Below are 13,876 nucleotides of genomic sequence, written 5' to 3'. Positions count from 1 at the left end.
CAGCATCATGGTACGGGGATGTTTTTGGCACCAGCAACTGGGAGACTAGTCTGACTTGAAGGCAAGATGATTGTAGCAATGTACATAGATATCTTGGATGGTAATGTGCTCTAGAGCACTCTGGACCCTGGTCTGGGGTGAAGGCTCATCTTCCAACAGGACAGCGACCCTACGCACACAGTCACGATAACAAAGGAGTCACGGCCCAGCCAGAGCCTAGACCTGAACCCGATTGAACGTCTCTGAAAAGATCTGAAAATGTCTTTGCCCCAACCCTTCCTGTCCAACCTGAGCTCGAAAGGTTCTACAAAGAAGAATGGGAGAAACTGTCTAAAAAATGGGTGTGCCAAGCTTGTATTATCATACTCAGACAGACGTGGTTGTGAATTGGCGCTATATAATTTCAACTGAATTGAATGGAGTTTTTCGGTTATCATGCGCTGTAAATTATTTAAGATTAGTAGTTATAGTAAAATGAAATACTTGAATTTGTGACTTAATTTTTTTATCTTACCACTTTTATTTCCAGGAGCTACCTGCTAACAGTGTTCTGCTCATCTACCTGTCAGCTACTGGAGTCTTCCCTACTGGGCATTCAGATTATGAGGGTATGTTTTTCTTTTTTTGTTTTGTTTTTTTTGTCTGTAATTTCATGGAATTTCTGAATACGATAATAGACCGATTCGGAGTGGAGATCAGTAATGTCATTACAGCTGTTAGCACATGTTTGTGGTAGGAAGTAAAAGTGAAAATACGTGAAAGAAATCTGATGAAATGTCTTGAAAAAGTCAAAAATGTCTGGTTCGTGAGACAGGCTTCCAGGTTTTATCTGATGTAAAGTTTTTAAAAAACATTCAAGCAAAGTCATGGATGTAACTAATAACAATAAATTAGAGACAACAGCAAATGCAACACTGCCATTTCAAGAGTTTTTTGTTATAGTAGGCATGTTTGCAGCACTCGTGTCCTGCCTTCCATTTTCTTCTGCTTATCGGGGGCTGGGTCGCAGGGGCAGCAGTGTGAGCAGAGAAGCCCAGATTCTTTTCTCCCCAGCCACCACCTGCAATTTATTCGGGGTTTCCTAGACCCGCCGAGATGTATAATCTCTCCAGTGTGTCCTACTGGTTCTACCCCAGGGCATTCTCCGAGTAGGACATACGCAGAACACTTTAACCATAAGGCATCCAGGAGGCGTCCTTGTCAGATAGCCGAGCCACTTCAACTGGCTCTTTTCGGGGAGTAGCAGCTCTAATCTGAGTCTCTCTCAGATGGCTGAACTCCTCACCTATGGAGACTCCAGCCACCTTTTGGAGAAAGCTAATTTCCCCTGATTCTACTCCCAATCTCGTTCTTTTGCTTGTGTCCATGGTTCAGCTTTGGCTTCATTAACTGGTAAATCCGCAGCTTCTCTTTCATGTCCACCTCTCTCTTCATCATGTACCGGTATAATGTCTGCATCACTGCAGCTGCGGCTCCAATCTGTCTGTCGATCTCCTGCTCCCCTCTTTCCTCAATTGTGAACACATCGTGCACAAAAAGCATAGCTGAAATTCTGAGGTCACCAAGCTGGAAGCCTTTCACCACTTGGCCACACCTCAATATTCTGCCCATAAAAAGTCTGAACAGAATCGTGACAAAGGGCAGCCCTGAGAGAGTCCAGCACCCAATAGAAACAAGTCAAACTTATTGCCGGCAATACAGACCAAGGGACTGGATTCCTCATAACAATGGGCTGAACACCCTGACTCACACAGCACCCCCTATAGGGTACCATAGGGTTATAGTCAAATGCCTTCTCCAAGTCCAAAAAACACATGGAGACTGGCTGTGCAAACTCCCACAGACACTCGAATATCCTCGAGAGGATAACGTCCTGGTTCAGTGTTCCCAGACACAGAACAAAACTCGCATTGTTCCTCCTGAATCTTGGGTTCAATTAACGGACAAACTCTCCTTTCCTTTGGCATAGACCTTCCCAGGAAGGCTGAGGAGTACGATGCCCCTATAGTTCCCTCCTGAGTCGCCTCACGGTTTGTCCATCCAAAAATCTTTTTCCATGGCTTCACCGCTCCCACACCACAGTTTGTTCTGCTTGGCCTGCTGACATCAACTGCCTCCAATGTGTTACAGGCTAATCAAGCCCAACAGGACTCCTTTTTCAGCTTGATGGCTCCCTTCATGGATTACCACCACACCAGGCACCAATCACTTTGCCGCCACATCAAAGGGGATCTAGAATATGGATGGGAATTGATAAGAATTTAGCTGATTCCGTTTTCAACTTCATTTAACTATTCGGTTCCTTATCAATTCTCATTGAGTCCCCATTGGCTCAGTTTTGAGAGTCACCTCCATTGCTCAGCAGTATATCAAAGACATATAGGTATTTCCCCTCTGTTATGATTGGGGTTGGGAGTCATTATTTAAAGTTTATTACAATTAAAAGTAAAATTGTGCATTACTTAATTACTCCCAGGAGAAAGTAATTTGTTACACTACTCGTTACATTACTTTTGCATTTCACTTTAAAATGACCTGAAATGCATTGTCTTATAATTACCATTTAACAATATACAACTGAAATCAGCTGTTTACAGCAAGTGCAAATGAAACCGTTAAGCAGGATCAATAGGCAAGCACACTAACAATTAAAAGAAATTGAACTACTGGGAACCGGTTCTCAAGTCTCATCCCTAATGCAGAACAAGGTCCGTTCAGACTCAGTATACTTAGCCTCTCTTGGAATGCTGTTGAATTTGTACCTCAGGTGGTTGAAGATGTTGTGGACAGTGGCTTCTACCAAGCATTACCAATGCATATTTATGACCGATACAGTCTTTTCAAGTTACACCAAAGAAGCGTCTAACCCTTTCCCACAGGACCATATGATTTTGGAGGAGTTCTCACGAATACAAATCGAGATGTGGTGAATGGAGAGACGGTGCAGAAGAGGAATCAGGCCCAGAAGGAAATGCATTGGTGAGAATTTCCTAGCAATACTTCTAACTTTGCTTTGTTTATTCAGTTGACAGCATCTAAACCAAAATCAGAGGAAGTGATTTTACCTATTACTTTTACTAATAAGTAAATGACTTTCAGGCTTTCGTGCTGAAAGCCTGACTCTAAATATGTTTACATAAGTCATAATGTGTGACAGAGCTTACTAAGAATCTATCTATGTTACTTGAAAAGTGCAGAACCTCACTGAGGGTTTGCTGAGTTACATTTGCTTGGCATATTGCAGCCTTCATCCAGGAGACTTATTCCCTTTCACCCGGAAGCCTCTTTTTGTCATTGTGGATTCTTCAAACAGCACGGCCTACAAGGTATGTAGGTGAAGACCTTCCATTTCAGAGACGTTTAAATGGTGAGGAATTGTTGATGGGCAAATGGAGGGAAAAATGTGATGAGGGAATCTTTTCTCACCTCACAACACAACTTAAGCCCAATCAGCATAAAAAGAAATTCGCTCACTACGCATCACCTTGTAGTTGGCAGCTGAACACTAGTGGACATATGGTTGCATGGGAGATCCTCTAATTCAGGGGATGTGCAAGTTATGATGACAGGGCCAACTTGAAACCTGTAACTGAAAATGTTTGTTAGGTCTTTCTCATGCCTCCTTCATAAATTGCATGAACAAACACCCTATCTTATGTCAATTAATAGTTTTCTTCACTCCATTAGTAACAAGTACTCGCCTCAAAGTTGAGAATAGTTTTATCTGTGTGGATACCGCCACATTGCATCACTACTAGTGTGTTCAAACAAAATGCAACGTGAAGTTTACATCCACAGTCTTTTGGAAAGAGGTGAATTGACAAAAGCTTGTGTTGTCCAATATGAAAAGATCAGTAATTCTCCGGTTCTTTGGCAAAAAAGTTGCTTTGTGGTGCAATATAAAGACACCTCAGCTGGAATTCTCTCATAGACTGCGTATTCTCCTAATGCAAGACTCTAAAATGTAGGGCAACCTTATTGATGCAGGTTGAGGCCATATGTAGCTGTAGGATTAAACTTGACTTTTATGTAGAGATGGGGGGGAAAGTGAGAGCAGTTGGACCAAGACGGCAAGAGAAAATAATCAACCTTTATAAATTGTATTCCTTTTGTAGAATTTTAGGGGCGAATATTCATGAGTTTCCAGGGATGTGCACATATTGTGTCCTAGCAGACTAATCAACACTGTTGTCACTAGTCAGTACCAGAGTTACTAGTGGTTTAATCTAATTGTTACATTTTAATTGGTGCTCCAAAAGGTCGATGGCCTCTCTCTTAGCGATAGGGTGACGGCTAAAGCTGTCGCCTCCTTGACAAGGTGTTCAGACGGGCACGTCCTACTAGGAGGAGGCCCCAGTGTATACCTGGGACACACTTGGAGAGATGGCTCAATGTTTCCCAGGATAAGTTGGAGGAGGTGGCGGATCGTGGAGGCAGGACTTCTCTGCTCCTCCCTCCACGAGCCGACTTCAGATAAGCGGGAAAAAAAAATGGCTGCATAACTTGTTGTTTTGTTATTTTAGATTTGAACTGTTATTGAAGTGGTTGTCATGGTGCGTGCATCATTCATAAAGCATGGCTCAATGTGCCACACTTTAATCACATTTGAATAGTTTTTTAGTTATTCATTTGTTACATTTTAGTAATGAACATCTTGTCTCATCTTACGTAGATTTACATACATAAATTTAAATTAATATTTCAGCGTTTCTTAGTTTTAGACGAGGGGGGTCGAGGTAAGAGTAGGGAATTAAAATGTAGGGGATATTACTGTTAAAGGGGAGAGAGTGATGCTGAGAATGAAGGTGTATGAGAGAATCTGCTCATGGGTTTCCTGACCAAATGTGAAGCTAATTTTCTGCCAAAGTCGAAATATTTATAAATTGAGCAGATGCTCACCTCTGTTCACATCACACAGCACAAGTTTGTGTCAGACGTTCAGCTTTTGTATGGATGTCCCTCAATCTGTCTTCAAGATAAAAATGTCACTAGTGTCCACAGCAGATATATCAAACGTGCCACTGTTGTTTGTAAGTATATTTCCATAATTAAAATGCTTGTTTCTGTCTTTGTTGTATTAGAATTTTACAAATCTATTTGGCCAGCCCCTGGTGTGCCTACTATCACCTACGGTATATCCCAAGAGTGTACAAGGTGGGTGTCACTGCAGAACCACACTCCTTTAACCAGAAGACCTAAACGAACTCCATCTTCGTCTGTTTGCCTAACTTCCTCTCTGTGGCTCCGCTGTCTGAGTGTTTTGGTTGAAAGAGAAAGAGGCTTTTAGTCTAATGTTAGTTAGACAAAAGTAAATTCTGGACTGTTTGTAGCAGCTGATTAATCCACATTTAACATGGGTGTCATTGGTATCTACCAGTATTTTTATGTTTGGTAAAGATGCTGCTTTCAGTGGAAGCTTTTCAGGCATCGAATTTCCTTTCAGTTTACAATGTCTCTGCTTCACCTGTTTAGATCAGTCTCAGCGTGGGAGTCTCTTCACTCTGTTCCTCTACAGTCCGCTCTTGGCTTTCTCCTCCGTGTGTGGCTTAAACAGTGTGCAACGAGGTCTTTGGGAAAGAGCTCAAGAATTCCTTCGCAAAGTGTACCGTGACATTGGGCAGATGCTAACACGATCGCGGACCATAGGTATGTTATGGAGATTAGCATGGACTATGAAAGGGTTACTGTGACGACCCATGTGTACTGTATTTGTGACCATCAGGTGAGCTTCGTAGGTCCCTCCATGAAAATAAACTTCTCTCTTTCTTGAGAAGTTTAAATCTATGGTGGATTTAAGGCTGCACTGAAATAAATTGTGATGCATTCGTCTTCTGTTGATCGACTTATTTACACATTGTTTAATGCAGATCAAGCCTTTTTGCAGTTCTTTGGTGACGAGTTCCTGCGGCTGCTGTTGATCCGCTTTGTGTTCTGCTCCGCTGCACTGAGACTGCATAAACTCTTTCGGGTAAGTCTGCTTTCCTTAAGGAGCCACATTGTTTAAGTTTATATGCCAACAATGCACCATGCATTTCCACAAACCAGTGTTTCTTAAGCACTTGCAGTAAGTCGTATTTATGCATCATCAGGAGGTCATGTCATGTCAGCAAATACTCAGTAAATGAACCCACTAAAGTCCCCAGATTATTACAGGTTTACAGTTATTGATTATTTTAATAATCAATATTTTAATATTAATTATTCCATCGAGTAACTCAATAAAAAACACTTATGTTATTATGGGGGCAATAATAAATAATATTAATAAATGAGAATAACAGATGACTTTCAAAATAAACTGCTATTTTTTTAAATTTTATAATAGTTTACCTGCATACAATAATTTTTTAACCTTCTCATTGTGTTTAAATGCTATTTAAATCATGTATTTTTTAAATTTCTCGTAAATGAAGGAAGCTCTTCTTAACGCTTAAACCTTTGATTCTCACTTCAGAGTGAGAACCCTTCAGTGACCACCAAAGTATTTTTGTCAGGTAGCTAAAACACAATTTGGATGTTTGTGTGCTTGCAGGAATCTCAGAGTTTCCCGGAATCCTATCCAGAGCTCCCCAAACAGGACACAGTGGAGAGCAGCCTTCTACAGAAGCATATTTTGGAGCTGGCGACCATGCTGGACGTGCAGAGCTTATTTTGGGATGATTCACTGGAAGCCTACTAACATCTTCACACAGGGCAGTATGGCGTATATGTAAATACAGACTCCACTGCCAAAGCCCTCATGGTCATTTTGTTTTTTAACAGGTAATGAAAAAAAAAAAAACCCAACATGCAAGTTCATGTCCTCCATGTAAGTGTTAATGTCATGCAACAGAAAGATGTTCACATAGTTTCTTCTCATAAATTCCCCATTTTGACTCTCATTGGCTTGCCTGGTAAATATGAGCAACATAAGAGTAAAACAAATGAGATGCTCCACATTACTGTTCAACTTACTAGTTCTTGTTTATCAGCTTCTAACTTTTTTCATGACAGCAGACTATCATCAAGATGATAACAGCCTTGGTAGTTTGTTGTAAAAAGATTTTTCATCATTTATTAACGTAAAGGAACAAAGAAAGGAAACATTCTTGGCAGCTTTCATGTGGTTTTTGATCCACCTGTAAAAAAGACAAGCATGGTAGAGCTAAAAATGCATCAGGAAATGTAATAGTTATTATATGAGCACATTATTCACCAAAAATATTATTAGTGCTGGAGTTTTGTGTTTGCCAAACAGCGCTTGGTGTATCAACTTGCAGCACGCTAAAGGTGCATGAGGTTTTGTTTCGCCACATGTTGTGAGTTAGTCGCTTTCATATCATTAACAAACTAATTCGGAGACTTTTTTTTTCAGCCTTGTGTGACGTGATAGTGCTTCATTTCCCATTTCACTGTGCTGTACTTGCATGCTAAAAAAGGCAAAGACGTGTGTCAGTTAGTGTGCTCCAAAGAGGATGCTCCACCACACAAAAGAAATTGTAGATGTTCAGATGACTTGGAATGAGAAAGTAAAGGGAAGTAGTGCATGTGTTGCATGGGCCTGTACAGTTTAGTTAGTCAATTGGTGAAGACAATCTAGTGAGAGGTGGGAGAGGTGGTGACCTGTCAGAGGTTCAAATTGTTGTGCTTTCTGATAACACAGATCGTTACTTTTATTACTGAAATGGATAGGCACCTGTTATCTTCATGACGACAGCATTAACGTGTGGCCTGCCACCTAATCAGAACATTCTTAGCTGCTTTCTTATAAAGCACAAGAAATACCAGTCGTGCTCCTCTCGCTATGTCCTTAAGTCATTGTTGTCACCATACTGGCTGGTGGCTTTCACTCCTTTAAGCTCAAAGATGGTTCCAGGCAACTTTGCACCACAGGAATTCAGGGCTGCCCCAAAAGTTGACTATGAATGCCAATTTATCAGGATCCTAAAAGCAAAACTTATGGCTTTCTGGATGAGCTTTGTTTCTACCCTTGCCTGTGGCCCCAAGCTGCAGGGAGTGACTTTAGAGATTATAGCCCAGAGCTTCCTTTGAACCAACTGTGGTGTCTCGTGGCGATAAACCGCATTCACACTGGAAGTGATTCCTACCAACATATCGATGAGAAACCACAGAAAGTGAACAGTATTTAGTGACTATGGGTTTAAAAACATGCTGGCGACGCAACTTCCAGGTGAGCGACTTAAATGACCACCAATGAGAATGAAGAATACTGTTGATTGACAAATGACCTGGTATTAAATACATTAGAGGCTCACCTAAGTGATCGGGCATCAGCTTCAATGCAATGTGCAACGAATGAGTCAGTCAGAAGAGCCTCAGAGTACGGCTTCTGCTCCTCCACATCGAAAGGAACCACGTTAAGTTGTTCCAGCATTTGACTAGATGCCTGCTAGGTAAGGTGCACGTCCTACAGGGAGAAAAAACCATGACAGTCCCAGGACCCGCTGGAGGGTCGAGCTTCCCTGCAATCTCTGCCAAAACTACAGCCTTCAAATCCTAGACCCATAGATGGATATTAGAATCCCTATTAGCTGTGTCTTAAAGGAAAGCTAATCTTAGTGGGGTCCAAACTACATTAATATCAAATCCATATGAGAACTTGCATAGCACAGTACTAAAACTTCATAAAAGCATACATAAATGTATAAAAAAGAGCAATTTGACATATCTGCGATCAGTTATATTAGTGTCTGTTGCAAATTTTGCACATTTGTTTGTGCTTTAAAAGCATTAGACTGCTACGTATAGACTTTGGCTTTTGTTGTTAAAATCTTAGAGTTTATCCAGTGAGTGAGTCCCCAGTAGGTTGTAAGGGCTGCTAATGCAGTAGGTTTGTTAGCGATCCTGGAAACTGTAGCAGTTCAGAATGAATACTAAAGAGAATGCTGCACTAGACCAGCCTGCGAGTTCCTGCAGTGGAAAACCGCCTCCCATTTGCCATTAAATGTTTAATTCTCAATTCACAATCTGTCTCTCACAGAGGCTTGGAGGAATTTTAGCTCAATTTTACCTCCAACTTATTGGTAGCTTTCTTTGTTTGATTATTTAATTGTCTTTTAGAGAAAACGTTTGATGTTTTTGGTCACACTGAAATGCATTCATTGTTGATTTGGTCTTTTTATGTGATTATTTGTGAATAGAAGTGTGTGTGTATATATATATATAGTATATAACATCACCAACCAGTTCCATTGAAACCTCTAACATCTAAGAGGTATTAGCTAAAAAGAAAAATTGTCTTTATATTCAAACTTTCAGTATTACATTGGCTAATATGCATGCCTCATATCTTTAATGTAGTGGGGCAGATGTAAAAGGTCCAAAGGTTTATCAGGAACTGCTGTCGATTTATTCCTGGCAGCAGCAGGGGAAAGTGACTGCACATGGCTGCTGAAATTTAACTGCACTTGTTGAAATGTTGGAATGATACAGCAATGCAAGAAGCAGCTGGTTGAAATGACATTTGACTTTTTAGTGTTGATTTTTTTGTTATTGCCACCATTGGAGTGTGCGCACATGATGTATAATAGTGTTGCGCAGAGATGTGTTTGTTCAGTATTTTGCAAGACTATGTAATCCATAATGAAATATGAAGTTAAAGCGAGGAGGAGCAACATGGTAAAGAGGCCAGTTTGTTCTTTGACCATTTTTCTCTAGTTACATTCCAGCTTTCCGAGGATGTGAAGAGAGGCAGAGGACGAGTGTTTTCTCAGTGTTACATTTGTCTATGGAAGTCAGCTGTTTCTACATTTTCTTTTCTTTTTACCGTAATGTGTTTCCTGTATTGACAGTTATGACATTTAAAATATTGTAGGCTTGCACTTTATGAGATTTAATGTTCTTCTGATCTTGTTAGTTGTTCTTTAGTCCAGAAATTGAAAAATACTTTCATGTTGTTGTTCTTCATACCAGCCCTACACACTGGTGACCTTCTTTCTCTTGAAGAGTAAAAGTTACGTGGGTCACTGATTTTAAACTTTTCATCTTTTGTCATGTTTTTAATAGCAGTTGGCTGTATTAAGTAGGCAGCAATAACATGTCATTTACATGTGTGAAAAAGAATGAGAAAGATTTCTGTGGTGCTCAAACGTAATGCTGTTGGTGAGGATTGCAATACCAATGATGTTTTCTAACACTTTGTATCAATGGTACACAGTAAATCCTCAAACACTGCATACTGACAAATTTGTCAGGTACTATTCCAAAAGTCTTGTTTCTGTGTTGTTATAACTTCTTACTGTACATTCAGTTCTCAGAGCTCAAAAGATCTCTGAAAAGGTTCAACACTTTGGCCTGCTGACACAAAATTAGCATTTTTCTATTGGAAAATAACCCCAAACACAAACTGCTGCTGCCCCTTCATCGGAATTATAACGACGAAACCTGATAAATAAAAGAAACGAAGAACGTAACTTTGAGCTTCTGTTAACAGTTTGTGGAACTTCTGTTTCTGTTGTTCATGTTCAAAACATCACCACAAATGCAACATTTGTTATGTAGCAGCACTTGGATCATTGATGCAAACAGTGTGTATTATTTAAAGTTGCCTCTCACAGATGTTTCCTGAAACTTGTTTTTTTTTTTTTGGGGGGGGGGTTCATGTTGCAGTCAATTTTATACTACTCTACCCAGCAGCGTATGAAGCATGGTGCGATAACATGTTTATAACATTCTGTATGATGGAAATGGGTCGTGAGTCACATGATTTAATGGCTATGTGAAGACTAGATTGTTAAAATGTTTTTTGGTGCAATATTCTCGAGGTAAATTCACTGCACATTTTTTATTTTTTTTAAACAATAGAACAAAAAACCCATCAGTAGTTCACGCAAAATAACAGCTATGTTAAATAAAATGTCAAGTTGTGTAAACAAGGTACTAAAATTGTATCACTAAAATAGCTTCTGTGAACAAAATATTAACAAGCTCATCTTGTATGATATGTATGAATTTGATTAAATAAGGTAGCTTGTGAGAATGAAATATTTACAGATTATACAATTATGCAAACAACATGTTGCAAGTTGTGCAAACAAATTACTAAGAAGGTGGATTCTGTGAGACGGATGGAACTTTTACAGGCATAATATGACCAAGATGACTCGTGTGGGAAACATCACTGCGCAAACGAGAGACTGTCACAGTACATGCTTTACATCCTTTGGTCGGTGTTTTTAGGAGGATTTAAATACTACTAGCAATGAACAAAAACAAATGACACATTATACACTGCAAGTCGAAATGTAAAAGCAGTGTGTGTTACAAGCTAAGTACCCCCTATGATTCAGAAACTCGTAGAACCACGTTTAACAACAATAACTCAAAGTAATCAGAAAGTCCCATCACAGCATTTTAGTCAGGTTGAGGTCTGGACTTTGACTTTTTTCAGTTATTCTGTTATAGATTAGCTGCTGTGTTTAGGGTTAATGTCCTGTTGATGACCCAATTTCATCCAGGCTTTAACTGTCAGACAGATGGCTTCACATTTAAATCTTGAACATTTTGGTATACAGAGCAGTTCATGCTCCACTCAGTGACCGCAAGGTGCCCAAATCATCATCGCTCCACCACCGTGCTGACAGTTGGTCTGAGGTGTTTGTGCTGGTGTTGTGAAATGGAGCTCTTGGGTTTGTTGCAGTGTTTGAAAGATTGACACATGTCTTGAATGTTTTCCACTTGTGAATAATCCGTCAAACAGTGGACAACAGATTGTTTGGAAATGGCCATTTAACACTTGCCAGGTTGATGGGCAGCAACATTTTCTTATTAAAGATCGTTGTTGATGTCTTTCCTCTTTGGCGTTGTGTTAACACACCTGAATGCTCAGGAGCAGCAAACTACCTAAACCTGAGCTTATATGGAGGTGCTCACACTTGCTGATGATCAGATAATCAAGTGGATTTGATTAGCAGTGCCTGGCTGCTGCTTGCCATCTTAATTCCTTTTGAAGCAGTTAAAGTGTGCCTACTTTTTCACACGCTGCTTCTGCATTTGACACAAAATTTAATATGTTGTGTGTTATGTTGTTGTTCATTACTGCAATGAATTTATCAGAATGTGTAATCTGCAGGATTATACAGAGGATATCACTACTGTAAACTAAAATGGAAATCTAAACCCTGAAATCCAACTCTGTCCAAACCACAAAAGACTTTTTATTCCTCTTCTGCTGTCAAGTTGCTATTCCTGTCATAATTATCTGACATGTTGGGTGTTCAAGGACTACAAATGTTCAGCGTTTTGTGACATAAATTTGCCTTATTTTGAAAAGTTTCACTCTTTTATTTTCCAGAATTCACACGGTCATATATTTATATTTTTGTTGCAATCATGCCAATTCAGTCCATTTCAAAGTAATCAAAGTGAAAATGCACAGAAGATGCTGTGATTTTTTGAAGGCCAGCTATGGGGGTGAAATCTGCCTAGGCAGTATTAGAATCCAACAGAGCACAAGAAATAAACTTGTTTTTGACATGGACGCACAAAGCCCCAACTCCACGTCAGCAACCTGCTAACGCACGTCACAAATAACTGCCAACTGATCAATTCTGATTTCTTCCCCAGATGTGCAGGGGTCCTTTCTACTGTTTTCTACTTGTAAAATTGTCCAAAAGATGGGAGCACCCGTCCTTTATACCCACATGTGTCACATGCTTGTGATTATCAGTGTCAAAATGTCAAATGTATTTTTAATATTTCTTTAAAAAAAAAAAAAAAAAGAACAGATGTTTATCTGTAAGCAGCATGTTTGTTTAGAGTAGGAGGTGCCAAAGACTGGTGTATTCTCATGTTCCCATCTTAACAATGATTAAAATCAGTTATTGTATCAGATGTTGCTTTTTTTCCCCTCTGTGATGGAGCCAATAATGAAAACAATATTTGGCTTCATTAAAGGAGTGTCCTGTGTCACAACAGAGATGATGTGTGTATGTTTCTTTATTGTTGTATGTTGTTTGTGTTTAAAGAGTTCTGTGATACAATCAGCTTTACCCGTTTGTAAAGCAAGCCTTTAGCTGTGTTGTAGTGTGGGGAAAAAAAGGCTAGTGTGCCTGAGTAGCACCTTAAATCTAAAAGCAGCCCATTAGCTGATACACTCAACAGATGTGTTTCAAGGTTCAAAGATTTCAAATATCTTTCAAAGATTTTCTTGGGGCACTGGCTGCTATTTATTCGTATGAATCATGCAAGCACAGAAAAAGGATCTAACTCAAGGAATAAGTCATCTCTACATATAACAAACAACGTAGAATCTAAACATATGTGGTAGACACTTTTTTTCATTTGTCTTATTCCTGTAGTTGAATATTTTTCCATCTACAAAGTTATGGAACATACAAGTCTTGGGCCATATCCTGATCACTTAACCCCCAGCCACTGAGAGAAGCTGCAGCTCTAGTTAAAATAAATAAATTATAAAAAATTTTAAATAGAAGGATTTTGAGGTGAGTGAAATGTAAATATGTGGTCCTTTAAAGCTACTGCTGGGGTACTGCTCAACTACACTGAACTTAATTCCTCCCAAACAAACAACAGTTCAATTCAGTTTTATTTATACAGCGCCAAATCACAGTTGCCTGAAGGCGCTTTATATTGTAAAGTGCACCCTATAATAATACAAAGAAACCCCCCCCCCCCCCCCCCAACAATCATACGACCCCCTATGAGCAAGCACTCTGGCGACAGTGGGAACGAAAAACTCCCTTTTAATAGGAAGAAACCTCCGGCAGAACCAGGCTCAGGGAGGGGCCGTAATCTGGGACCAGTTGGGGTGAGAGAAGGAAGACAACGATGTACTCATGTATATTTTTGTTTTCCTTTTCTGTCATTTAGCATATATTGCATTAACAGAAACGTGAGATTCGCGACAGCAAAGATG

General features: G+C 39.7%; 1 protein-coding gene across 3 annotated transcripts in view; it reads left to right on the top strand.

Moving 5' to 3' along the window:
• Window positions 1-12,900, top strand: part of scai (suppressor of cancer cell invasion) — a 32,472-nt gene extending 19,572 nt beyond the window's left edge. For 2 of the 3 annotated variants that reach the window (XM_080876388.1, XM_080876389.1), the window contains 7 exons: window positions 530-608; window positions 2,880-2,979; window positions 3,245-3,326; window positions 5,082-5,154; window positions 5,473-5,646; window positions 5,868-5,968; window positions 6,533-12,900. In XM_080876388.1, the coding sequence (XP_080732514.1) occupies window positions 530-608; window positions 2,880-2,979; window positions 3,245-3,326; window positions 5,082-5,154; window positions 5,473-5,646; window positions 5,868-5,968; window positions 6,533-6,679 (756 nt within the window). In that variant the 3' untranslated portion in view covers window positions 6,680-12,900. Of the gene's footprint in view, window positions 1-529; window positions 609-2,879; window positions 2,980-3,244; window positions 3,327-5,081; window positions 5,155-5,472; window positions 5,647-5,867; window positions 5,969-6,532 lie in introns of those variants that run through there. The other variant, XM_080876390.1, reaches the window with a different exon arrangement.
• The last annotated feature ends 976 nt before the right edge of the window (window positions 12,901-13,876 follow it).

The sequence above is a fragment of the Rhamphochromis sp. 'chilingali' genome (assembly GCF_963969265.1).
Source record: "Rhamphochromis sp. 'chilingali' genome assembly, chromosome: 2".
Classification (NCBI taxonomy): domain Eukaryota; kingdom Metazoa; phylum Chordata; class Actinopteri; order Cichliformes; family Cichlidae; genus Rhamphochromis; species Rhamphochromis sp. 'chilingali'.
The sequence above is the reverse complement of the archived record's forward strand: the minus strand, read 5'-3'. Positions and strand labels throughout refer to the sequence as shown.